At 37.8% G+C, this 26,320-nt stretch overlaps 1 protein-coding gene across 1 annotated transcript in view; it reads left to right on the plus strand.

Annotated features, from left to right (window-relative positions):
- The window catches only part of mthl1 (adhesion G-protein coupled receptor methuselah-like 1), a 171,605-nt gene that overhangs the window by 125,703 nt on the left and 19,582 nt on the right, over positions 1-26,320 (plus strand). Inside the window, exon 5 of the mRNA XM_011056527.2 lies at positions 18,610-18,794. Coding sequence (XP_011054829.2) covers positions 18,610-18,794 — 185 coding nt within the window. The remainder of the gene's footprint in view (positions 1-18,609; positions 18,795-26,320) is intronic.

The following is a 26,320-nucleotide window of genomic DNA, read 5'->3' on the forward strand; positions in this document are numbered from 1 at the left end:
AAATGAGCAAAAGAAGCGGTGAAACGGGAGGGACAAAGAAGAGAAATTGTGAGCATGCGGCGAGAGAGAGAGAGAGAGAGAGAAAGGGGGGAGGGAGAGAGATACCGATCAGTCGCACGAGTTTGCCGAGGCGAATGCCAAACGATCGAGCGAGAATTTATCGGTAGAAGTTAATCGCGTCGCGCGGAAGAGAGAGAGGAAAGGAACACGAGAATTTCGAGGACATCGTTTTCGCCTCTTTCATTGGTATCAGTCGTGGGTGAGAGAGTTACCCACGTCTTCTTTGCTCGCCGCTCGCATGTCGCCCACATGTTCAACTTCTTCCTGAACCGCCGCCGGTTGGTTCTTCCTTCCTGTTGAACGACACGAACTTAATTTCGTCGGAGCGATCCTCCGGTGATCCTTATCGAGCTGGGCGATTCAGCCGACATTCTCGTCGAAGGCGGCGATATTCTCTTAAAACGTCTGCTGTGGCAATCCGGTTATCTTTTTCGCTACCAAGGAAACGAGCGCCATTAGTTCACGAAAAATGGATTTTCCGCTAAAATACATATACTTGCAACGAAATAGAAATAGAGACAAACAATCCTTTGTTTGTAACTTTTTAAATTTTTGTTGTACTTGAAAAAATGTTTCTAAAATTTAATAATAATATGATACTTTCATCCCGTTATCTTCCAGCTCGTCGGAAAATTATCACAGTATTGTTTAATAAAACGGATAATTGATTTGAATTTTTTGTTATTTTGGTGAGGTAAAATTCGATAAATGACCACGACGGCCAATCATTTGCGTTCGTACTCAGCCGTTTAGCATGCGCGGTCGCATCGCCGTCACTTTCCCATAATTAAATGACACATCCGTTCAATTACCGGTTAATTCCATTACTTGCGCGACTAATTCGTTATTGCCTTTCGATTTCCGCTCACGCATCGCCCACGTGCGCTCGATTTCTCGTATCTTCTCTTCCTTTCGCCCCAACGAGTACCGAATATGACGAAGCCGAGCTTCGTCGCGTTGCTCCGACGACGATAGATCGCCTGCTAGGACGTTCGCCCTCAATAAATTTAATAATCCCGGCTTTCATCGGCGATTTTTATCTGCGCTGAAGAATCGATCTGTTTTGTCTTCTTACAAAAGAGCAGCCCTTGACAAATGGTCGCCGTAATGCACTGCCGACACTTTCAGTTATCCGTACGACTTTATTTAACAAACGACTGAATGCTGCGAACTAATACATCATTTTTCTTGTTATTTCATGCTCAGTCCGTTTTCCCTGCTCTAACCAATCCCCCGAAGATCGCATTTCTCTCGTTCCTCGTCGTTCTTTTTTCCTTCGCATCGAAAGCAAATAGTATTTTTACTTCAGTGGTATTCTTCTTTACTTTTTACTCTACTCTTTCGTAGTGAAGAAAGAGGTGTGTACTACCAGCTGAAGCTTTAAAAGCGCACCGCTCCTTTTTTGCGCTTCTCTTATTTTGTCTAGAAAAATAAGGAGAATAGAAGCAACGTCTCTCAAAATAGTGAGCTGCGAATGAGATGTAAGAGGGACAAAGTGAGCCTCATGATATTTCCGATCGACAAGCGCACAACTGTATCACGACTTTTTTTCGCCGTATCGTCCGATCGACCGATCTACCGATGTCCCCGTTTATTTTTAAGTTATTTTTAAGCAGCGACAATTTTGAGACGGGATATCCGTTCAGGGATAAGACAAGAGGAGGAACAGTCTCGTCTTGGTTTCCGCTTCAGCCAGATAAGAGAGATTCTCGGAAGGACGTTATTCGAGATCATCGTTCGACCCGCTTAAATGCGTCGCAAATATCAGCAAGAAATTCACAGACGTTCGTTCTGCTCGCTGGTGGAACTAATCGACCGACAAAACGCGTAACGGGGTCGAACCTAGCAAACTCGCCACTGGTATTATTCGGTTCTTCCTAGCGTTCTTCCTCCCGTGAAGGTTTTTTCCTTGAGAATATCATGAGAAAAAGGCGAGACTTACGTTTCTTATTTCTCGAGAAATGTTATTTTGAGGAAACGATAAAATCTGTTTATTGATCAGTTTCTTCTAAATATACGCAGATATATACATTATTTTTTACATGAAATCTTTAAAATATTTGTTTTTCTGTCGCTATTTTCGTTACAACGATTATAAAAGAGAAGAAAAATATTCCATTGAAAAAGTGCGTCATCGAATTTAAAGCCGTGTACATGAAATATGTGAAAACAAAAAAATACATAATTTCTGGACTGAAAAAAATACACTAAATTTTAATAAATCATTTGTTTTAAAATAGTGTCAACTAAATATATGCTAAATATAAAGATATATTTATTTTATACAAAACCTTTAATTCAACCATCATTTCTTTTTATTGAGTAAATATTTATTTACTGTAAGTAAATGTTTAGTTGGCACTATTCGGATAAATATTTATTAAAATTTTAAATATTTCCTTCTCTGTGTATGAACATACTTTTTCTCAATTACAAGCAAGTCAATTAGATAATAAAAATAATCGGCATATGATTATAAGTGCGCAGAAAAATTATTGAATTAGAAAACACTGAATTTTAATCAATCACGCTATCAAATCTGTTGCTGAAACGCAGAAGAAGATATACAGGAAGATATTCCATTCAGAATAAATCCGTTCCAAATATAAAGGTTTTCAAGAGTTTTGCTCGGGGGAGATCCTCCTGGAGAACTTCGGCGAATCCGAACGTCAGATTATAACGAGAACGTCATGAATGCGTAACCGGGAGGCTTGGTGGTGCGCGTCTCGCGGCTTTATGCAGAATATAATTCCTCCGATAAATAATTCCCACGGTCGCGATACCTCGGATACTCCCGTCGTCTTCAACGACTGCGCAGACGGCCACCCCCGTCGAAGTCGGGATACTTAGAGAAGTCGCTTCCTAAGCCGGATTTGGGCCTAATGGTGTGTGCAATTATTCCACTCCGAAGGGAACCAGCCGATCAGACACGACCGTCCCATCCCATCCCATCCCATTCCGTCCCGTCCTGATGCGGCACGACGCGGCGCCGGTTTCTCATCCGGTCCGACGTTTCGTTAATGGCGAGCAAACTGCACCGCCAAAGTTGCGTATCCGCTAAATGCGAAGGCGGAGAAGCGCGCTCGTAATCTCTTTCCGCGTGACGGACATGCGGCTCGTAAAGACGAACCGCGAAACAGATCTGGGTCGGGAGATTCTCCCTTCGTTCCTTTCGCCCCTTGTGGGACCACCGAGGTGGATATCGATGCATCTGGATTTCTTGAGTGATCCGCTATGAGCTAATGAAAATCACATATTCTTTTATACAACCTAGATATGTGCACACTGCACATGGTACGTCATTTAATATTGAATCATATTTCGCTATGTTGAATTCGTTTACATTGCATGTTATTGCATACGGGAAATGTGAATTAGTTTCCTGTTTGAATATGAAAATAAATTGCAAACTTATTTAGATTTTATCTCATCTAATTGTCGTAAATTTGAGTTTGTCTTGTTCCAATATTTTCATAAATGAAAAAAAATTTATTTACAGAAGTAAACATTTACTTACAATAAATAAATATCTCAATACAAAAATGTAGTTAAATCAAATTAATGGTGTTTGCATCAAATAAATGTATGTTTATATTTAGTAAATATTTAAAATCATTCAAACAAACATTTATTAAAATTTAGTATTTTTTTTTTTTATTGTATTTTACACCTTATGTATCGTTTGTGAGACGTAAACCAAAAGCATTTTATATTTCAGCTGATATTGATTTGTAATTTGCAGTTGCTCTTATTCGATTTCGTTTGATATTTGCGATTTAAATTCTTAGCGGTTCGCTGACTTCCAAATGTTTTCGTAGCGACCGTATGGTGCGGTGATGGAATGCATCTCGATTGAGATGCAAAACGAAAAGATAGGAAGATCGATACACGGTGCCGTCGCAGTATCATTTATTGAAAGTCACTTGAGCTAATGCGTTTCTTTCATGTATTTCTTACAGAGCAATTTGAATATGCTCCGAATTGTATTAATACTAATCAATACTTGCAGCACGTTGCATCGAGAATTACCACACCCTCTCACTCGACTTCGCCTGATGGCATGCCCGCAATTTCGACGAGAGAGCTATTACTAAATACTTTCGAAAAACTTTTCCCATCTCCGTGTTTACCTCAGGTCTGCTTAACAATCCTCTTTTCATCGCGAACATCCATTGTGGTTGTTTGTTCGTGTCGAGAACGCCTCTTGCGTTTGATTAACATCCATCTGTCAAATGAAAATGTTGTCTTGCTAGACACTTAAACGAATCTTCATGCAATCTCACGGAGCACTTTCGGAACCGCAAACGGCAAGTCGCCATTTCGACTTCCGCCTCTCTGTCATCGTTTCCATGGTGGATGATTTGCAGCTGCAGCAACGCGCTCAACAAAAAGCGAGGAAAGCAGCGGGGAGCCACGGAGCGACTCGATTCCGTCCTTGGTTTTATCGCTCGTAAAGCTGGTCCGCGACGCGAAGCGGCGGTGGCGGACACGGATCGTATAAACCCCGCTCCAACACCCTCCTCGTTCTCGTGCTCGTAACTCTTCCCGATCTTCCTTAGACGCCCACATGCGCTACCATCGACGATGAAGTACGGAAGCACCACGGAGCGGAAGTCGAAACGGGCAAGTGCTCGTTAATACGCGGCTGCGATAAAGCGGCGCCCTTGCATCAAGTATTCCTGCTGGTTCGACCAAGCGAACAATTCAAGGCTGTTGCAACAGCATACTATTATATATATACAGCAACGCGTTATTCACGGAATATAATCGTGCAAGTAAATTAATATCTTTACACTCCCGTTGATCGAACGAGATGGAAAGAATGCAGGGGAACCGCGCAATTTACTATGAAACAGAAAATAATTGTTTCCGGTTCTAAGAAGAGATATTCTTAGGGAGATAATTTGAAATTTTGGATTGTTAGAATATGAGTAGGATAGAAACGTTTCCCTCGTTTACAAAAAAAAAACCACGATTTCATAACGAATACCTATTCTAAATTCTTTAGAGTGGAATCTCACTCTAAAGAGTGAAAATTAAGCCAGTCTTTAAAAAGAGGCTCAATTTTCAATCTTAAAAGTTTTAGAGAGTACATGAATTCATAAAGATTCACAGATAAATATGTGTTAAGAACACATGAGCAGATATTCTTCATTACATCGCCTCTACCAATTATCAGTCTAATTCAGGAGAAATGGTCTAACATTGACGCTGACCGCAAATCCGCAGAAGCGACGTGGCTCAATCGACTGAATGTCGAAGGAGGGGTCCTTTGATGAGGCACCATGCGCACCGGTGGGACCATTCAACTCGGACACCCACCCTTTGACCCGCCATTTACACCGACGGATAGTGTTGATGTAAATGGCCATTAGACTGCCATGCTAACCCGCAAAACCGACATACGCGCGCGATTGGCTGGAAGCCGATTTTCCTTGACGATCATCACTGACAAGATCGTCGCCGTCGAGTCTGGAATGTCGACGATAAATCCATAATGCCCAGTCATGCTAATCGATCACAAGTCTGAACGCCACTGTTCTGACAGGCATTCTGGCGTTCAGCTACGTTTTTCGGAAAACTGATGGAAAACCTTTCTCAACCGGTAGATAAAGGATCCGTCGCGTCGCCAGTATCGCAGAAATTTATTAGGATTTACACGAGTCTTCAGGAATGACGTCAGATTTATTGGTCCATTGTTCACCGGTATCCGCGCGATTTCCCGATTCCGCTGTGCAGTTTCAAAAACTTTTTTGATCAAAACAGTTTCCGATTCTTTTACTTTCTCGTATTTTCTTTCTACTTTCAACGAGGTATCTTAAACAAAAGAACAAAAGATCTATTTAATATGACGTTATAGGGTAACTGTTCCAATTACTGTATCTGTCCTTATTAGTGTGCTTTTGTATTTCGATAAGTCATAAAGAACTAGTAATAAATAATTTAACTTAACAAGAAAAAATATTTTTTCTTCTTAAGTTAAATTATTAATGCATACGATACCGAAGATAATATTTTATTTTTTGAGTATTAAAGTATTTTAAATATTTTTCAAAAGATATGAGGAATTTATATGAATCCAGTAATACGTATATCGCAAGATTTTAAGCTTATCCCTATTAATTTGCCCTGAGAACTGTATTGGAACTGAGAACGTTGTGTTATAAGTGTACATTGAAATAAATATAATTGAAATAATGATTTATGTAATATATTAACTTAAATAATTAGCTTAAATTTATTACCTATTTTAACTATGTATATGTTAAAATGAGTCAAATGTGGATAGGTATACAAATTGGGGACACATTAATAGGGCTATCGCCGCTTGGAGGACTCACTAATAGGGACAAAAACATGTTTTTTTATTTTTGTCACTAACATTATAAAGTATTAACATTTTTTAGATTAAAGAAATATTATAAGAAATAGTTGAAAAACCGATATTGATTGCAAGCAGATAAAATTAAAGCTATAATATTTAATAGTTAATTTAGTAATAAGCAAGTTGATTAAAAGGCACATTAATAGGGACAGTTACTCTATGTATATTATGTTAAGATTTAATATAATATTAATATAATATTATTTCTAAAGAATTATAGAATCCTCTGATATATCTTTCTCATCTTTCACTCTATAAAATATTTCTTTATTCCGTATATGTACCGCATTCAGTCGGAAAGATAGAATTTAATAAATGAACCCCCATATACTAGAAACTGATAATCGACCTACTTGAGCAATTCAATAAATGCCAGCAATGAAATTTGTACCATATCCATGATTCCTGTAATAGAATTTAAACAAGACCGAAATAATTATCCGTCTGGCCGAAAAGCGGAAACTCGAGGAACTATCGTGTGATTAGAAATTTGGAATACTCAGTTGCCACAAAACTGAAAATTAGGGAAATCAGGGAATAGTAATTTACATTGCTATATTAAATTGATCTCTCAGTAAAATATTGAAATTCAGGGAAACTCATGAAATTTTGTTTGGAAATCAAGGAAAAGTTAGAGAATTTTAAGTTGAGGAATTGTGATAACCCTGATATTCTCGTAATGTGCACCAGCATGCATTAGAGCACAGAATTAGCGTGGTACACTCGATAGACTAAACTAAAAAAAGAAACAAAGAGTATCGCTATCCATCCGCGTCATTGGATTCTTATAAAAAAAAATCACGTTGCTTTCAAGAAGGATAAAACGCTATAGACAGACAATTCCGTGGAAAGAAAGTCTCGTTTAGGACAATAATTCCGCGGTTGTGATTGAATTATACGCAAATAAACTACCGCTACCGTTTCGTGTCATCCATCTCAGTTGATCGTTCAATCTTCTCTCTCCCTCTCCCTTGCTCTTTCCCTTTCAACCCCCTACCGACCCTCTTTCGTTCGCCATAAACTCCGTCGCACCCGCCACTACTCTGACCGCCCTCGCACACTACTGTTCCGTATTTGCGGGCCTTCATTTGCAGATAACCACTCGTGGAACCACGGAACAATCAGCCGTGCCCTAAAGTACATCCTTCTATCTGTTTCCTTCCTTCCGTCCGTCCTTCCTTCCTTCCGTCCCGTCCTTCCTTGCTTCGTTCGTGCTGCCTTTTCTCATGCTTTTCCTTCCGTCCTTTCGCTCTGCTTCTGTCAGTCGACACGTGGGACAAGATTAAAGGGAAACATAGAGGCAAGTATAGCCGGTATTACCGGTTAGTGGACATCGAATCGTTGCTCTTGCATTATTACGCGAGTCACGGAAGAGAGCGTTACGGTAAAATAATGGTAAAATTAAGGGGATAAAATATTACAATAAAAAGTACAAAAATAAAATATAAGAAGAAAATTACAAGTCTAGACAGAGAATAACAGGGATGCGCCTTACTAAACACGTGGCCAAGTTCAGGGTTAAACAGAAACTGTCTGTGTTGCGTGTCATTACCAGACACGCAGGGATAACGAAGGGTGTATTGTGATAAGACTTAGGGTCTGTTTCGTGTTCAAACTTTATACGTAGCAACTACTTATTCACTCTCTTTTATATAAATAAAAATAAAACGGAACACTACTCTCTTAAAAAACGTGTGTAATAAATAATTTGGAAGAATAAATTTAATACTTTGTTGTATTTTTATGACATGGAAAATACGTAAAAAATATTATATAATCTAAGACACATCGCTTTTAAAGCTATAACAAATTAACAAGGAATCAATTTGTACAATTATATAATATTTATATAATTATATTCTACTTAAACTTTTGCAGAATGAATTCCTTAAATCATTAGATTCTTAATTATATTTATAAGTTGTCTTTTTACGCTTCACGAATTAGTGTTAGGAAAATCTCACGGATTGCACCAAACATTATCCATCACGAACGATGCACTCGATGGCCATGAATCTCAGGTCGTAAAAGCGCGGTCGTAAATTCGCGATCCCGCGCCCCGGCATTACACGTGTAGAGCTGTATGCCGGTTGCCCCGAACGATTTTGCATCTTCGATAAGAGAAAGGGAAGCCGTTGTTCTCGAAGATCGATGTTCCGGGCGCGCGCCCCGAGACGAGAGAATGACACCGCATAAATTCTCACCCTCGTCCCGTATAACGCGGGATGACGTTTCGGGATTCCCCGCTCCCGCAAACCAGCTGCACTCGAATCGAGACCACGATGAGCTATGTCTTTCATTTCCTTTCCCCGGAGTCCCGAGTTGGCTCCTCTCTATCCGCTAAATGGACAGCAGAAGTTCGATAGCGCCGCAAAGTCTATTTTCGATATCATGCTTCACACTTCATAATTAAGCGAATCGATAGAGATTCGATCTATGAAGATCTATGAAATTAATAATCCATGAAGGTAATGATAGTTAATGAACTTTATTGCAGTTCTTGAAAGAAAATCGAATCGAAATGGAAATTAATTCTGAACTTCGTAATTGGGAGTGATTTTTGTTAACTCGATTAGCCTTAAAGCGTCTCGCGAAAAATGAAGTTATTACAAAAATAAATTGTATAATCTTGATTCTTAAATTTAATAATGCATTAAATTTAAATAACGTAATTTCAACTTTTTTTAGTTTTCTATAAAGGGCAAAATTTCTAAGTTTTATTCTTCCGAAGTAATTACGTACCGCAAAAAGTCTTTTGTGGTTTGACTGATTTACATCACGCACATCGCAAAAAAGTGGACATGACTGTAGTTCACGTTGACATACTGTAATAATATTTTTGGTAGGCATTATAATATTGACAATCCATCCCTCTAGGAAGTGGCTCGAGTATACCGCACGTGGCAATACAAAAGATGGCTCGATTCCCTGTTTTTCGGACGTCAACGCTGTACGGGACAGCCGCTGGTCGTGGGAGGGGAGATTGTCGCTCCTGTAACTCTCGGTGTTTGTTTTCCTTCTGGTCCCTCCTGTTTTTCCTCCATTAGCGACTTTACCACCCCCGCTGTATGCCTTCCTTACAGCTCCCCCTCACTCGAGCCGCCGCCTTCGTCGTTTTCCTCGGTTACCCCACGTCAACAAACACCTGACAACTTCCCGTGACTATCGTCAGAACGACTTCTCAAGTTGCTCGTAGACAACATGCCACCCCTTACGGCTTCCTCCTCGATTTGCTCGCGTATAAAATCCGCATATCGAGTGTAGAATGGCCTCCTACCTTCTTTCACGGTATATCAAGCAGTCTCTTTCTATCGATGGCAATTTATACTTTCAAAGATGAGAAGATAACATATGTTCTGTAATAGCTCCCGGGAAACTATTGTAACATGCTAAGCACCTTGCCATATACTTTTCAAAAGCCAACTATCTCATTATTTTTTTAATATCTAAAATGCCTTTCTTCCTGTCTTTATCAATACGTTCATATAATATAGAATTTAATTTTTATTTTGTTATTAAATTTCCAAACATTAATTTTTGAAACTTAAAAATAATATATTATAGTACAGATTATTGACTTTCAACAAGAGACACAATATAACACAGTGATCATTTCATATTTGTTTAATATTGACAAAAAAGTAAGACAGTAAGAATGTATTCATTCACTTATGTTACAGTGAACATTTTTTTTCTTGTATCTCTTTCCATTTGTATCTCTTGGAAGGTAGGTACTTTATATAAATTAACAGAAAATTGTTTTTTATATCATATTTAAGTACATATAATAAAACGATATTATTTGTATCATATTTATACGTCATATTTATACATCGTATTTAAAAAAAAAGGTCAATTTTACTTACAATATTTTTAGTTAAATCGAGATTCACACGTAACAGGCCGGTCTATTATTGCAAACGACACATTCTCGGGATTTTTAAATCCACGTCATTTTTACATGGACGATAAAAATATACTCGTGTCAGCCGATTTGTCGTTTGATCGAGTGGATAAACGTTTCGGATAGTTTTACAAATTCCACGAGACTTTTATTTTTAAAATATCCCACGCGCTATCTTTCCCTCTTCACGCATCTACGTCTTCCAAAGTTGTGCGTGTCATTTTTTCTCTACGTTTGTGATACACATCGAAACCAGGGAGATCAGCGAAAGATAGATTTTCTGTCTCATCTTCTGATTATGCAATGGCATTCCTCGAACCAGTTATACCAAGGACGCATATCATTTGGAAACGTACGCTTCAGATATTATTATAGATCGTATCTAATAGAATGCGGGTTTTATAAAAGAAGCGACAATCGGAATTATCTTGAAATATCAATAGTCTGATATAAACATCCACAAACATATATCGAATAAATTTTTCTATGTAAAATCAGTTCTTAATCATTGCTTCCAAACTATTTTATGTCAAATTAATTTTGAGCAGTTTAAAAGAGTACATATATTATATAAATTTACACCCAATTATCTTAGCACTTAAGATCCATTGACCGTTAAAAGCTTTATTCTATACTGATTGTGTAACCACATTTACGGAAGAAATTCTTTTAAAATTAATTTGATTTGATATTAAACTTTAGACTATTTGTGCCTGCGTTAAAAGGTCGTCAAATGTACGTTAATTTTTAAGTACGTGAAGAGAAGATTTAGAGAGGATTTCACGAATCGTCTTCATCAAGCACGAATAATACAATTTAACATCTATTTATACTCCGTTGTCTGTAATCTCGTGAACGAGATTGTTGCAAATGTTTACTCCAGTAGTTTGATGTGGGAGGAGTTTCTTACGGAAGCAGTTCTCTTACAAACGTAATTGGCGAAACACATAACTTGCCAGCGATAAACGCTAACAGCACGTTTATCTCTTTTAAAATGCTCGAAGGCTGCAATTCGAACGTTCATTGCAACGGGCGATTCGAAGGCTCGATTACACGCGTAGCGTTCTGGCTAGCATTTTCTGATACCTCTCATATCTCCACCCACTTCACGTAGCTTGTATGCGATTCCGTGATTCTTCGTGTCTCACGGAAGTCGAAGCTGCTGTGATCGCGAAATAGGCCTCGGCACGCCCTCTTCTTGTATTCGCGGTTGTCGCCGATTGATTCGCAGTGCGATGGAGAAGGAACGAGAAGGAGAACGGAATAGGTGCCTGAGGCCGCTTCTCGCCGAGCAAGAAAGTTCGCTGTTCGTGCCGCACGCGATAAGTGGTAACGACACGTGATACCCTTCGATAATCACCGTCATTCCGTGATGCTGCGATACGGAGCGATACGATCGAACATTACAATTTCGATTCGGCCACGTCGCTTCAGACATTGCAATGAAGAAGATTCAAAGAAATTCTTTTACTCTTCTTTTTACAGCCATGTTCGTATATTATTGCCAGTTGACTGACTATACTGAAAATTTATATATAATAGTTTCCGTTATGTGGACTTTTATTATTTTTAATTAATTACTGGCAATTAAGTCACAAAATCGTATACTTATTTACTTAATTTTACTCTTAAAACTTTCTTTAACTATTTTATAAACTGATTCTTCGAACTGAAAACATATTTGTCGAACTAATTGTTTTGTATTCTCTTACGATCTTTCTATAACTTTCATCTGCAATTCTTTTTTCTTTTCTACAATTAATTTCTTATGAATATTCGTTAATTATATTCCGTAAATGTATAATTTTTTGTAATTATTTTTGTTCTTTAAAATTTAAGCCACAGCCCCTTCTGCTCTTGTTACGCCCATATATGCACACAACAGTGCGTATGTAAAAATGTTGTAAAATTAATAATGCTACGATTATAAGAATGGCATTACAATAAGCTATTACTTATGACTTATGAATGGCAAATTAATTGAACGAATGACAATGCACGATATTAACATACAATGCAATGAAACGTCCTTAGATTCTTTATTATCGGAGAATCAGTGACTGTGACTATTATTAACTTGCTAAATGTTACGCGGTTTTTTAAACTATGTTCCAAATTTATTACCGGCACACTGAAAATCTGTTGTATACATTACGTGCATTATATATTTGTAATATTAACAATAAATTTTGGAACACATTTTAATGATCCATTTGTGCGGTTATAAAGCACATCTTACACGGAATCTATCGAGCGTTGTATATCTATATTTAAGAACATAAGGAATTCCAGCTGATGGCATAGCCCTTTTCTTGTGGGAATTCCTAATACCTTCTTCCTTCTTCTGGGATTATTATCGCGGCTTATTGGTAACGGGATAACATTCACGATCGAATAAGTAACGAAAGCTAAGAAGCAAGGGGATAAGGACGAAAAGAATATCGGCGCAAGTATTTCTATGCGAATATTTCGCGATGACAATAGTAAACCTTCTATCGTCATCTTCCTTCCCGCCGACGTAATCGCCGTCTAATTCCGGATGTGCGATATTGATTATCCCGGAAACCAAACAGGGGAGAATCACGCTTTGTGTTTCGCACCTCAGTTCGCACCTTCGACGCGAATTACATTCTCGCAACGAATATAACCGATTCGGCCAAGTGTTCGTAGGTACATGAGAGGCAATATTTCGTAATTGTCACGTTCGTTGATTATCGTTAATTAAGGCCGCGTTCTCAGATCCTTGTTCTCTTACTCATCCTAATCGGTCTAATACATTACCATTTCGCACTGTCTCATGCAAGTATCAGAGATGATGTTAATCAACGACGAAATTGTCCCTAATTTTCGATTGCCTCTGAAAACCGGATCAATCGTAAATATGTGATATTCCTCACGCGCGCGATAAAACCTTAATTACGCAAATAATCGCGTACACGGCAGTGTAAATATTAACGTAATGAATAAATTACAAATAATTACGTATTTCTAGTTAATTAAGAATTGCGAGAATAACGTTTAATTGCTACGGAATTTCTGTAGAAGGACGTTGCTCTCAATTAATTGTTCCATTAAATTGTATGCAGTATATAAAATTTACATCGCAAAGTAATTAATATGTCGTAATGCGACCCAGATATAGATCAGATACGTTTATTGAGAACTTCGCATAGATTTGCATGAATTACTCATTGGGTAATTCCCATAAGCCGTTGCAATTTATAGTCTATTAGACCGTATCGTTTCTCGACCTGTTAGAATGAGATGTGCCGGTACATTGCGGAGGCTGTGACAAATAGATAGATACGTAGATGGAGAGATCGATCGATCGATCTTCAGATTCAGTAGAACACGTAAACAGGTCGAGGACAATGGGGGGGGGGAGGTTTAAGAGGGGAGGAACAAAGAATAGATGGATGTCTCAATTGACGATGAATGAAGGGTGAAGGAACCGTCGAGTTGAACATTTTCGCGTCTCGACGAGAAGTTTCCGCGCGCTTGAGAGCCCTCGAAACTTTTCAATAAAGTGTAAACTTACTTTCCATACGTCTCGAATGACAAAGTTCGTTCTGCTGCTATCGTTTTTCGAAGGAATTTACGGGTGCTCGAAAGACGTTCCCGAGGGCGTTGTCGATAATCATTTTTGATGCGCTTTGGAGAAGTTCCTGGCGTAATCCTGCTTCGCTTGTGACAGGATTCGCGTGAATGTTAGAAGTCGCAGGCGTAGTGCAAATTACTCGAGCTGTATGCTTGTACGCAGATAAGTCTCGAAATATTTTTAGATTTACCTAAAGATTTCCAAAAAGTACACTGAAAAAAATATACTAAATTTTAATAAATCATTTGTTTGAATAGTATAATTAATTAAACACACTTATTAAATATAAAAATATATTTATTTAGTGTACAAAAAACACTTGACTTAACTATTATTTCTTTTTATTCAGTAAATACTGTAAGTATTTAGTTGGCACTGTTTAGATAAATATTAAAATTTAGAATATTTTTTCTCATTGCACAATAAGAAATTTTCAAATTTGTTTAAAAGCCCGAAATCGTAACCATTTGTATTATGTTACGATACAAATTTTACATACCTACAATATTTTATGTGCCTGCAATTTAACGCAACAACGAAGGCGAACGTTCTTCTACAGAAATTCTGTGGCAATTAAATGCTACCTTGTCAGCGTAAACTATCTGTATAAATAATTCGTACCTTAAACAAACATTTTCCCTAATAAAATGTGCCCTTAGCGCTCAAAACCGCGAGACTGTTTCCTAGTGTGAAGAACGTGGGCGTAATAAATAATATCTTTGTGTCCATCTTGTTTCCATATAACGAGCTCTCCTCGTTATACGTTATTCTCTACGAGACGGTGCTCTCCGCCGAGTCTCGCACTCTAACGGCCGACACTGCCGCTAATTGCCGCTCCGTATAATTACCATATCGGAGAAATAAATACAGAGCTCTTACGCCTTCTACGGCCAACGAGACAGCACGCCGACATTACATCCGCGCCGTTTAAAGTCTCGGAAAGATAGCGCGGGGGAGTGATAAAATATGGACTTCGAACACATGAGTTAGGCAGCGAAGATTCTAACGAAATCATCTATTCGTCAAACTGTCTTGTTTTGTATTAATAAATGTTTCGATTCCTCACACGCCTTTAGTATCATCTTTTGCAGCGATTTGTCTACCGGACTGTTTGAGAAGCAAAAAAAAAAAGAGATCAAAGCGTTGTAAACTCTAGCATTTAGAGCAGAGAAAAGAAGAAATTCACATTGTAGACGTTGTAGATTTACGACAGCCCGAGATTTATGTAGCTACGCTATTAAAGTCGTATATGTCTTCGAGTTACTATTTCTTGGACATCGTGAAACTTGAGCGTCATTTTAAAATAAATCTTGAATACGTGGCCGCAATGCGCGACGTTTGCGATATATAATAATCCGCAAGAGGAAATGTTATTATATTTCGGCTGTCGTCTGCTTCCGTATTACGAGGAGGAAGTAATATCCAAAGGAAAAAAAGCTCATAACATGATCCTCGTGTGGAGTCCACAATAGCTGTTACGGAGGATCAAAAGATTAACAATGGCCACCTGACGTCTATTTAATAACAGACTTCGTTATCTCGGCTTTGCAACCTCTATGCATGCATCTCGGAACTCTTTCGCCAGTCAAGCACGAGACACCATTACGCAATGCACATCTCTGAAAGTACGTTTTCCGTTTAAATGAGGCTTCTCTCTTCGTGGAGAGATTCGTTATATTGCAAAAATACAACGTATATCACCACGCTCGAGACCGATCTTAGTGTCACGTCAAAAGTGATGAAAAAAAAAAATGCGTGGACGAATCGTCTCTTTATCACGAGGAAATGACATGCCACTGTTGTTTGTATAATTGTGTCTATAATAGGGTTGCCACAAAACTGGAAATTAGGGAAAAATCTAGGAATTTTGTACAATTTTCCAGAAAATTAAAATTCTTCGCTTTAAAAAAATTTAATATGCGTACATTGCACCAACGCAATTTTGAAATATTAACTTAACAAAAATGGAAACGATGTCGGTAATGTTAATAGTGATTTACATTGCTACGTTAAATTGCTCTCTCAATATAATATTCAACGATTTCCAAATCAGGATGAAATTACAAAAAAAATTTCAAAATATTATTAAAAGCATCATAGAAAATCATGAAATATTGTCTGGGAATCAGAGAAATTTACGAAATTTAGGATGAGAGGTTGCGACAATCCCTGGTGTGTTCGTGATAAGAGATTCGCCCAAGCTCGATTTAGCAAGAAAACATTGCAACACGCGCACTCACGCGTGTCGCAAACAGCAGGTGTCCGCTGATTTTTCCGACTGCAACAATATTTAACGTCCGATCCCGTGCCGGAGCTGGAATGTCTTTCTGGCTCGATTTCCACCAGGAAGCGGGGTCAGGATGGAGAATTATCGTGGCGCCGCCGTGCCGACGTCGAAGCGAGACGTCGCGGTCGCTCGCGCGCGAATGTTTTACCGTCTCCTTTCCGTCTCCTTTCCTCTGATTCTCTGAGCTGCTCTCTTATCTTGCGCTTGAGATAGACGAGGAAGAAGATGAGAGAGAGAGAGAGAGAGAGAGAGAGAGAGAGACTGGGAGGAACACGACGCATGCCGGCAGTGGTGACGCCTAATTAGCGACGCCGGAAATGAGGCGTAGGCACCACGAAATTAGTCTTAGATCTTGAGATATCCACTTCGCGCCCATCTATCCGCCATTCCTCTCTCATTCTCAGCGGAATGCTTTCGCTAAATCTCTCGTGCATCCCGGACATCTCCACCGCGTCGGAACGCGTCCTGGAGGAGAACGTCGAGTAAAGCAAACTTTCGAGATAGTTGCCTGACAGGTGCTTTGTGTAACTTAATCAAGGGAAGTATCCACGAGAGAACTATCGTCGCACGCTGCTTTCATCTTACGACCGCATCTCGGTAGATTTTTCTCAATAAAAACTTTAAATGGATACTACGTCTTTTCGTCTATTTACCTTTCAATATTAAACAACTTCGAAATTACGTCTCAAGCTTCTGTGGAATTAATCGCTCCAAGATTATTTTTTAGTTGAGTAAAGATCAATTTGAACTTATCGAAGAATTTATAGACTGAGAGTAATATACTCGAGAGATACATGTAAATTTTGAATATATAATATGTACTTTCTGGGAAAAATATATATAGTACTACGCGCATAGTGATTATAATTATAAATTACGCATTCGGACCTCCATTAATATTTACAACGTTGTTTGAGATTATTATGATATCTTTTCATGTAATTACAAACTCTATTATTTAACGTTGCACGGTAACAACAGTGCACACATTTGATAAATGTAAAACCTAATATGTAACGTTGATTATTAACGTTGATTAGTGCACGCAGGTACTTCATTATTTGTGAACTGCGGAATTATCTGATGTGCAAAAACGCGACTGAGAGTTCCCAAAAATTGTTTAAATTTTTACTTTCACGCTCATTGCGATGGTATCCCCTTTCCCTTTTCTTTATCTCTTCTCCCCTCTATACATATTTTAATGAATGTATGTACGGATTAACTTCAGTAAAAATTTATATAATGGGTTGATTCAGAGAGCGGATATACAAAGAGAATATTTAAATGAAAATGTCTGTCTGCACCAACTCATGTCACTTAGTTAGAAAGCTTTTACTGATGTTAGTGTATTTTTATTCTCTACATGAATCGTGCAAATTATATAAAATTACCTACATTAAAAGAATTACGCTAACAAGAGGATACATTATAAAATGAGTTCACTACAGAAAAGTCCGGAAGAATGGAAATATTGCGGGATATATATTTTCTAAATTTTTGTAATATATCGCATCGAAGATATGATACATATTTATTCATTTTTTTAATACATGTTATACATGTTATACATGTTATATTTCTAATAAAAATTTTTTAATTACAATTTTAGGAAATTATGAACAATTTAATTATGAACGTTTGCTTTATATTGATAAGTAATTGTTTTTTATCATATATTGCAGTATGATTTGCAATTTTGAGATGGATAAAAAATCTACTTACATTTGAATCAATTTTTTATTTATCAAGTTTAACAGAAGTAGTTTATAATTATTGTACTATTCTACAATAAATCTTTTCTTCTTGTATTAACTTTTTCGCTACTGCAGTTCGCAACTTCTCATTGCGCTAATCGACATTTGCGTTGGGGTTAACGATTTATGGATAACTACCCCTCGTATCAAGCTCTAACTTCATCTCCCTGCTATGAATGTCATTATGGCGATATTAAACTAGCCGGACAATGACAAAGCTTTACAATTTAGTACGTTACGAGTAAACGTGCCGAGTTCTCACGCAGTTTCGTTTTAATAAACAGAAGATCGATCAATGACAACGATAATCTATAATAAATATTTCTATTGTATTATTACATTGCCGCATCTACTACTTCCTTAGAATAGATAGAAATAATTATTCCCGATGCAATAATTACTTCTTTGTCACGGCCAGAAGAAAAAGAAACGCGTTCTCGAATGGTTTTTTCGTTCTCCATTCATTCGCTGTAGTCAAGAGGAAACGTGAAATAGAAAAAAAGCGAATACCCGTAACCATCTCGATATTTTTATTTCCCTGCATTTCTCACAATGCCGCGTATTCTCTTCACAATCGCCATGCTCTTTACTGACTGAGCCTTCGCTTTTTGTTGCTTTCAGGGATTTGCGACCAGTGAGTTTGGAAAAAGGTCAAGAGACCCTTAGGCTCAGGGTCTATGCCTGCTACGCCTGGGGTGGGCCCTTCCTTGTCGCCGGTTTAGCTGCGCTTCTGGATCATCTACCACCTCAACCACAGTACACATTTCTGAGGCCTCGCTTCGGCGAGAAGCAGTGTTGGTTCTACGGTAAGTTCTTACCTCGTCCGGTGAACCCTTCGTCATTTCTGCGTGAACTATCTTATGGACGCGTGAACATCCATCCGTTACCCTTCTAGTTCGCCTCGCTATATCAGATTTTCATCTCCTGAAATAAGGAATTACTAAATTACAACCTGTCCAACTTATTAAAAAAATAGACGAATTCTAAAGTAGATTATTTAACTTGATTTTTAAGTAGCAAATGATTCTTAGAGATTCAGTACAGATTTTTAGTGAAACTATGGTGCCAAGAAAGCTTTTAGTCAAGTCAATGTAAAGCGAGTAGATTTATTTCTAACAAAGGATATTAGTTTTCCCTGTCAAGGGGGGGGGGGGTTCACATTTCGCGACTGAAGTTTCGTCGTTAGCAACGCGATATGAAACGGACGGTCGATATGTACCATATAAACTAGCGCACATCTCAATTAAATAGAGCTATGTGTTTGTTACACGGCTAGCGTAATGATGCAATTGGGGACGAATTACTTGTCGGACGATATATATGTATAGTTCGAGCTAGATCATTGCTCTAATTAAACTTGGCGTATAGCTATAATCCAGACTCCCTTTCGACGATACCGTGTCCGCAATAATGCATTATTATAGACACCGAAATGCGCTATTCTTGCAATTCAAAACGACCGATCGATCTAATGGGAATTATTTACCACGTCTGCAGTAATTAATAACTGTGATGCATTCGTTTCCCTTCAGACTAGCTCCACGCCATGGGGAAGCCTTTACTATCCTCGTTATCAATAAATGATTCAACCACTCGCAAGCCGAATAATCGATCATTTGCTTGACGATTAATATCAACGCATAGAATGTGTCTCATCCTTGTGAATTAATTAATTTCCTTGCTGCAATTAAAACCGATATTAATCATCCAGGAGGGTATACGAGATCGCTTATCAACCGATTTATTAAGATCAGCTATCTTTAATATTATTACGGAGATTAATATTATTTTATCTATTTTTGCTTATTTTATTTTATTCGTTTCAGTTTATCTTCTCGATATGCACCGATCAAGTTATTGTAACATGCGCCGATCGAGTTATTCATTTAATGTATTTTAATGAATCATATGCAGAGTTAAAAATTGACAAATTCTTCGTCTTTCTGAAAATTTAAATATAGGTATCTCATCTTTCTTTTTCTTACAATTTTTATAAATTTTAATCTAAAAAAAACAAAGCATAAGTGCTTGAAACTAAAATCATTTTAGTAATAAGATATCGATTTGACAGACAATAATGGAGCTTATTATCGAAAGTAATACGTTGCGAGCAGACCGTTATCCGACAATCCCTTGTGATCCGATTATTCTGCCAATTAATAGAACTGGTCATCCGCGCTCTCACAGTGCCGATTAAATTGGTTTTGTTAATCGATCGGTCGTGTCGAATTAATTGCTAATGAAGTACCATCATTCGACACCGACGCGACCAATGCCGAAAAATAAAATGATGTCGCGAAATGTAATCGTTGTTACGCACGCATAAATCAGTGATTATCTCGAAAGATTTCATTTTTTTCTTATTGAATTCTAGTTGTTTTAAAATCTTTATTTTTATTCCCGGATTATTCTCCGCGGATAAATAACTATTGAAAGTATCGGAAAATTGGTATTTCCATTTTTTTTGCAGTGAACAAACTAGGTTCAGATTGACGGGAGGGAAATCCACGGCTCAAAAAAGTTATTTGAATACATGCGTATTTGAGCTTTTATATAAAGAAATACACGTGTAAAGAATACATGAAAACGTTAGGTACTTCCATTTATACAATATAAATATATGCATTAATACATCATTAGTGCAGTTGAGTGAGATTGCCACTCGACTCGCGCAAGAGGATTACACGCTCCCTGAAATATTACGCAGGACGTACAAACCGTGTACATCCTCGTACGATTTCTCCCTCCGAATGGGTATATAATTATCCATGCGTGCAAATAATCGATTACAATAAGGAACAGAACGTTGTGTCGGCGGCCGTTGCGTCGGCTTCTGCGTGCGGCGCATTAACGAGCGCGGATACTTTCGTAAGCGGATTACGCGTCGGCCGAAATATTGTATTTAAGTATAACGTAAAGGGCGAACCGAAGATCGATACCTCGCCCCCAAGCGCCTTTAATACCCCGGATCCCCAATAATAACCGACAGACGCGGCCTGCCTGCGGATCTCCCTGTGAATCTCTCGCGGGTCGAACAGAGATAATAAGGTTCAACATCGTAACGGCGACGAGGAGAGGGGAGGGGAGGGGGGGGGGCATCTCTGTTCGTTGCGTCAGATTACGGATTGTTGTGCCCGGCCATTTAACGACCCGTTTCCCTGCGTAATTCACATCCCGCAATCCCAATCGCGTAACGCTGCTTCGCGTCCTAAAGTTCACCTATAGATGCGCAAACACACCGTTCGGCGTATTAATTACGTCAGGCCGCGATCCACGCCGCTCGCATCCCGCTGATTAACGCTCACTTTTTACATGCCGAATCCGCAGGCCCACCCCTGTCGCGGGGTGCCAGAGATTGCAATTACAAACAACCAATCCACCTCGTCGCCGCATTCCTCGACCACGACCACCCGCGTGTGCGGATGAGAGGATCGATTTTTCCCCATTGGAAAAAAAAAGGAATATCAAAGAGCCGGCAGAGATAATAATTATCGGCGCCTCCTGATTGCACGCGCGCGATGCGCGTATTTCGATTTGGTAAACTCTGCGAAATTGCTTATAAAATTGCAACGAAACTGCAATAAAATGTCGTAAGATTCGTATCGGTTAAGAGAAATAAACCTATTTTCTGTTAATACGGATCTTAAAATTAGTGCTTCATGAAATATATTTAAAAATTTATTTTATATACCATATCCAATTCTGCAAAGTGCGCCGAAATTATTATCTTGTTCAATCTTAAAATGCAATCATGAGTAAAATAGTAATATCATATATTAAGTTAACAAGCTAATAAGGATAACATTTGCTTATTTATCAATTTAATATATGGTATTACATTAATTCTATTTCTATTTATAATTTCAAGACCGTAAAAGATTTTGGCGCGCAGTTTATAGAATTGGATATGTATAATATAAATTCACTCTGAAATATTAAGATCCGCTTTGATCGAAAACAGATTTATTTCTCTTAATTGATTTATTCTCACCGGTACGAATTGTAATTGTGATTATATATCCGTAATCTTTCGAAAAATCCGGAAAATAAATCGCGTTGACACTTCTAGATCTATAAATCAGAATTATCTACGTATCATTTGTCACATTGTTTTGTTTCCAAAATTTTTATTCAAAAATTTCAGAAAATGAGGACGAATGTTTGTACGAACCGACTATAATTCATCAATATCATACAATGTGATCTCTTTCTTCTCTTTTCCAAATATTCAATTTTACTTATTTCTAGAAAGCTCACCATGTCTCAAAATGATGAAAGAAAGAAAGAAGAGGATATTTCACAAACCTTCAACCTTCTTTCACTGTGTGATCTCGCCTTTTTTTACCAAAGACATCTGACAAAAGCGACAAGTGTGCAAACTGCGCACAAAAGCTACACCTGGAGGGGCAAAACTGTTCTATCCGTTCGAAATCGGAATAATAGTACCTCATGAGGGACTATGTTGGACCATCACGAGTTGTTTTCCCTGACACAATGCTCCTGCAGGAGACGAAGGGTGCCGCCTGCGCCACAACCACCAGGCAGCGACCCTTTTCCTCCTCACCCACGCTATAACGGCACTCTATAACTGCACAGGCTGAAACGATAGGGTAGAGAGATAAACCTGGCGCCAGCTAGTCCAACCCCATCGTCGCGCGAAACGGCCGAAACCCTCGTTCTCTCTGCCTCGAAGCCCGATTATACGGCCCGTACTAATAGGAATGCGTGTATGCACGTTTAAATGGGCCCTGAGACCATCCCCTATTTTACGTTTATATTCCCTTGTTTCTTGACTTATATTTAACGTCATCGAAACGATAATGACACCTTTAGGTATCCTCGATAACATTAAAAAAAAGGTGCATAAAGAGTCGATTTGAATTTATTCCTATTTTTTTTTTTAAAGGTAACTTCTACACGATTAATAATACTGATCAGTAATATTGAATCAGTAATACAGTATGCATTAATAAGTATTTTTACAATCTTACCGAATCAGTATTATTAATAATATTTCACTTTAGTTTTACGTATATCATCTATTATACTATAATATATTGTGACATTGATCCTAATTTAAAGCGATACTGATGCTCGAGAATTAAAGTCAAAATCATTGTCAGTATTCTACATCAATCCACCAATATTAACCATACATGATTAGTAACATTGTTAATACATATATTTATTAATACTGACAGTATTATTGACCGTATAAAATCATCTTTACAAAAATATCTAGACATAGTGTGTGTATAAGTGAATAACAATTAGCGATAAAAACTAAGAAATTATAAGGAATTTATAATTGATGAAATGAATTTTAGATATTATCTCTTGAGTAGTATAAATCATAAACTAATTTTAATTTTTGTCATATGTAGCAATTTTTGCTATAAAAATCCGTCTCCAAATTAATAAAATATATTCCGATATATTTATATAGTTAGAAAAAGATCAAGATTTACCGCATAATTTAATTCAATGCAATAATATTTCTATCTTTGTGGATGGTAATTTAAGTGGATTAAAGGGGTAAAGTGCGAGTAGCACTTTATAAAATCTTATAAAAGGAGTTTTATGCTTGGACGTTATGTATTACTGATTTATAGCAATAGAATCACTTTTGTGAAATTAGAGTAAGTAACGGAATAGGTATATTTATTATCGTTATTACTATTATCAGTTTGATATAACTGTCACCCGAGAATTCAAGGTTATTCTGATAACCCGGTCGCAGCCAAAGCAAAATTACCATGTGAAATTCATGGAACTCTCCTCGCTTTTCGCGCACATACATGAATATATATGAGAAAGTACGTATCGATGACTCTAAAAGCGTTCCTATAAAAAAGAATATATTTTTCACAGTGTTTTTTAGAATAACATATAAATTAAATTCTATTTTTTATAAATATTTTACAGCTTTATATATATGATTTATTTTTTGAAAAATGTATGTTGTAATCAACAATTCGTAAATTAAAACATTATTTAGAATGTGTGTACAAGTCACATTTTTATGCTTATATTCATAGAGTCGATTAAACGCACGTTTCGTTATGCTTCTTCTTAACGCGATTACTGAATGGGAGGAACGAGAAAGCGAAAGAGGGATGATCGTACATAGTGGCGATTAGAATAATCGGAATGGTAATGAAATGCAGAGGGAATTATCGGATGCTGAAGAGCCGCGAAAGCATCCCGTATAAACCCTATTTTCAAATCCTTCTTTATTTATCACGCCATTTCGTTTATTACTCGAGCTTAACAGGACGCAATGAAGTGGAAATTTAGATACACAGGATATATTTTATATTGTATTAAGTAATATTTTATTGTATTAAGTCGTCCTTTTCAGTTTCCTGCGTCTTTCAAATTATTATGTGTTATACATTCGAAAAAAAAAATACCCAATGAAAAACATCGCCGATGTGTGACATTTTTCGTTTGTGAACTATAATAAATAGAAGGAGTCAGACTCCGTTTTGATCCGAGAAACTAGCTGCGATTAATAGCCCGTCGTGCATAAATCGGAGCTACAGCGGAAAACGTTGAGATGAAAAAAAAAAAAAAAACCAGACGAGACGATAAAAATAAGCGTAAAGTTGCGCGGCGCCGCTTCTCACGATTGATTTAACACCTAACACTTTCGGCGACGAACTAATCGAATTTGATCGTGGCGGAGGTGCCTCTCGTAAAGTATCGAACGGCACGCGTGGACATAATTCATTTATGTTTGTTACGGGTTGCCATGGGAGTGAGATATAACTCGTGTGAAACAGCTATTGTTGGCGACCTGCCAGACCCAGCAAATATAGACGACGATCTCTCTCGCGGCCGCAAGATTCGAAAGCCGGTCCCGCCGCGGTTTATCCCCTTTTTTGCTCGTAAAGCCTTTATCTCGTCTTTTATGGTGCATCCTCGCGTATTCTTATGCCGCCCGGCAGTCTTGAGCAAGATGCACAAGCTGAAGATACAGCCTGTTTTTACGCGTCAATCGTCCGATCGAGACGAGCGAATGTAGTCCGACATTGGAATAAATCTTTTATTAGCTTTTAAGGTTTCGAAAGAAAAAAGCTAGGTTCTTCCTTCAATACGATATTATCATTTGAATCGATCTTGCTACTATTTCTAAAGAGAATTTCTAAATTCAATGTAATTATTACGAGTAACATTACAATTCCTATATTAAACCAACGAGAATAAATCAGTTAAGAGGAATAAACCTGTTTTCCGGTTAAAGCGGATTTTAATGCTTAAATATTTCAAAGCGAAGTTATATAATGTGTACATATCCAATTCTGCAAACCGCAATCTTTTTCGGTCTTAAAATAAGATGAACAGAACTCGAGTAGTAATGTTATATTAAATTAATAAGCAATTTCATAATTTTTAATAAATTAAGCTAATAAAAATGCCAGGATTCAAATTTTGGCTGAGGCAATATTTTTTTGTAATAAGTTAAATTATTTACAGTTCTTAAGATGTTTAGATTAGCATCAAGTTATTAATATCTTTCTAAGACGCTTTATTAGAATAAAAGAATTATTGATTTAACATGTGATATTATATTACTCTAATTCTGTTCACGACTGCGTTTGAAGACCGAAAAAGGTTTCAGAATTGGATATAAATGCACTCTAAACTATTTAAACACTAAGATCCGCTTTGATGAAAAGTAGGTTTTCATTTCTTTTAATTTCATTACCAGTATTAATTCTTTTTCAAAGTCTTTACATTTCCTTTTCGGAATCTCACGAGTTTACATTTCTGCTGCATTGATATTCTAATCTTTCGTGAAATGTGCTACGCGCACATTACGTTTCTCTCCACAGAGGAGCCAACTCTCGACTTCTTGATGCGTTCTCCATTTCAATATAATTCTTTCTCAGTAGTTCGCGCGATGTCCAGCATGTCTGATGGAAAAACTTTTTCGCTGTCTGGTGTGAGACAGCGCGTAACAAGACGTCGTCCGATCCCGTTGCGGGACCAGTTTCGATAAAGTTAAGGAATTTGGCGTGGCGTCGCTTGGCTATACGTACGTTGCATTTTGAGACGTTGCCTTGATGAGCAGCCGGATGAGAAAGAGGCCGAGAAGAAGCCTGAAATACAAGTTCACTTCTCCGCATTCGTTTAATATTCCGTGCCTTCCCGGCGGACATCGGGATGCAAGTTACCTCGGTTATCTGAACAGGACCCGCTACACGATGTTCCGAAAGTTTCATGACGAGCTGCTAAAGTTTGACGTTGAGCTCTCGTGGAAAGCACCGGGAGGTTCTCCGACCACCAGGAGGTAAAAAACTGCGATTATTCCAGCTGGCGGCGGAAG

Source organism: Acromyrmex echinatior, chromosome 3, assembly GCF_024713525.1.
Source record: "Acromyrmex echinatior isolate Ae372 chromosome 3, ASM2471352v2, whole genome shotgun sequence".
Taxonomy (NCBI): Eukaryota; Metazoa; Arthropoda; class Insecta; order Hymenoptera; family Formicidae; genus Acromyrmex; species Acromyrmex echinatior.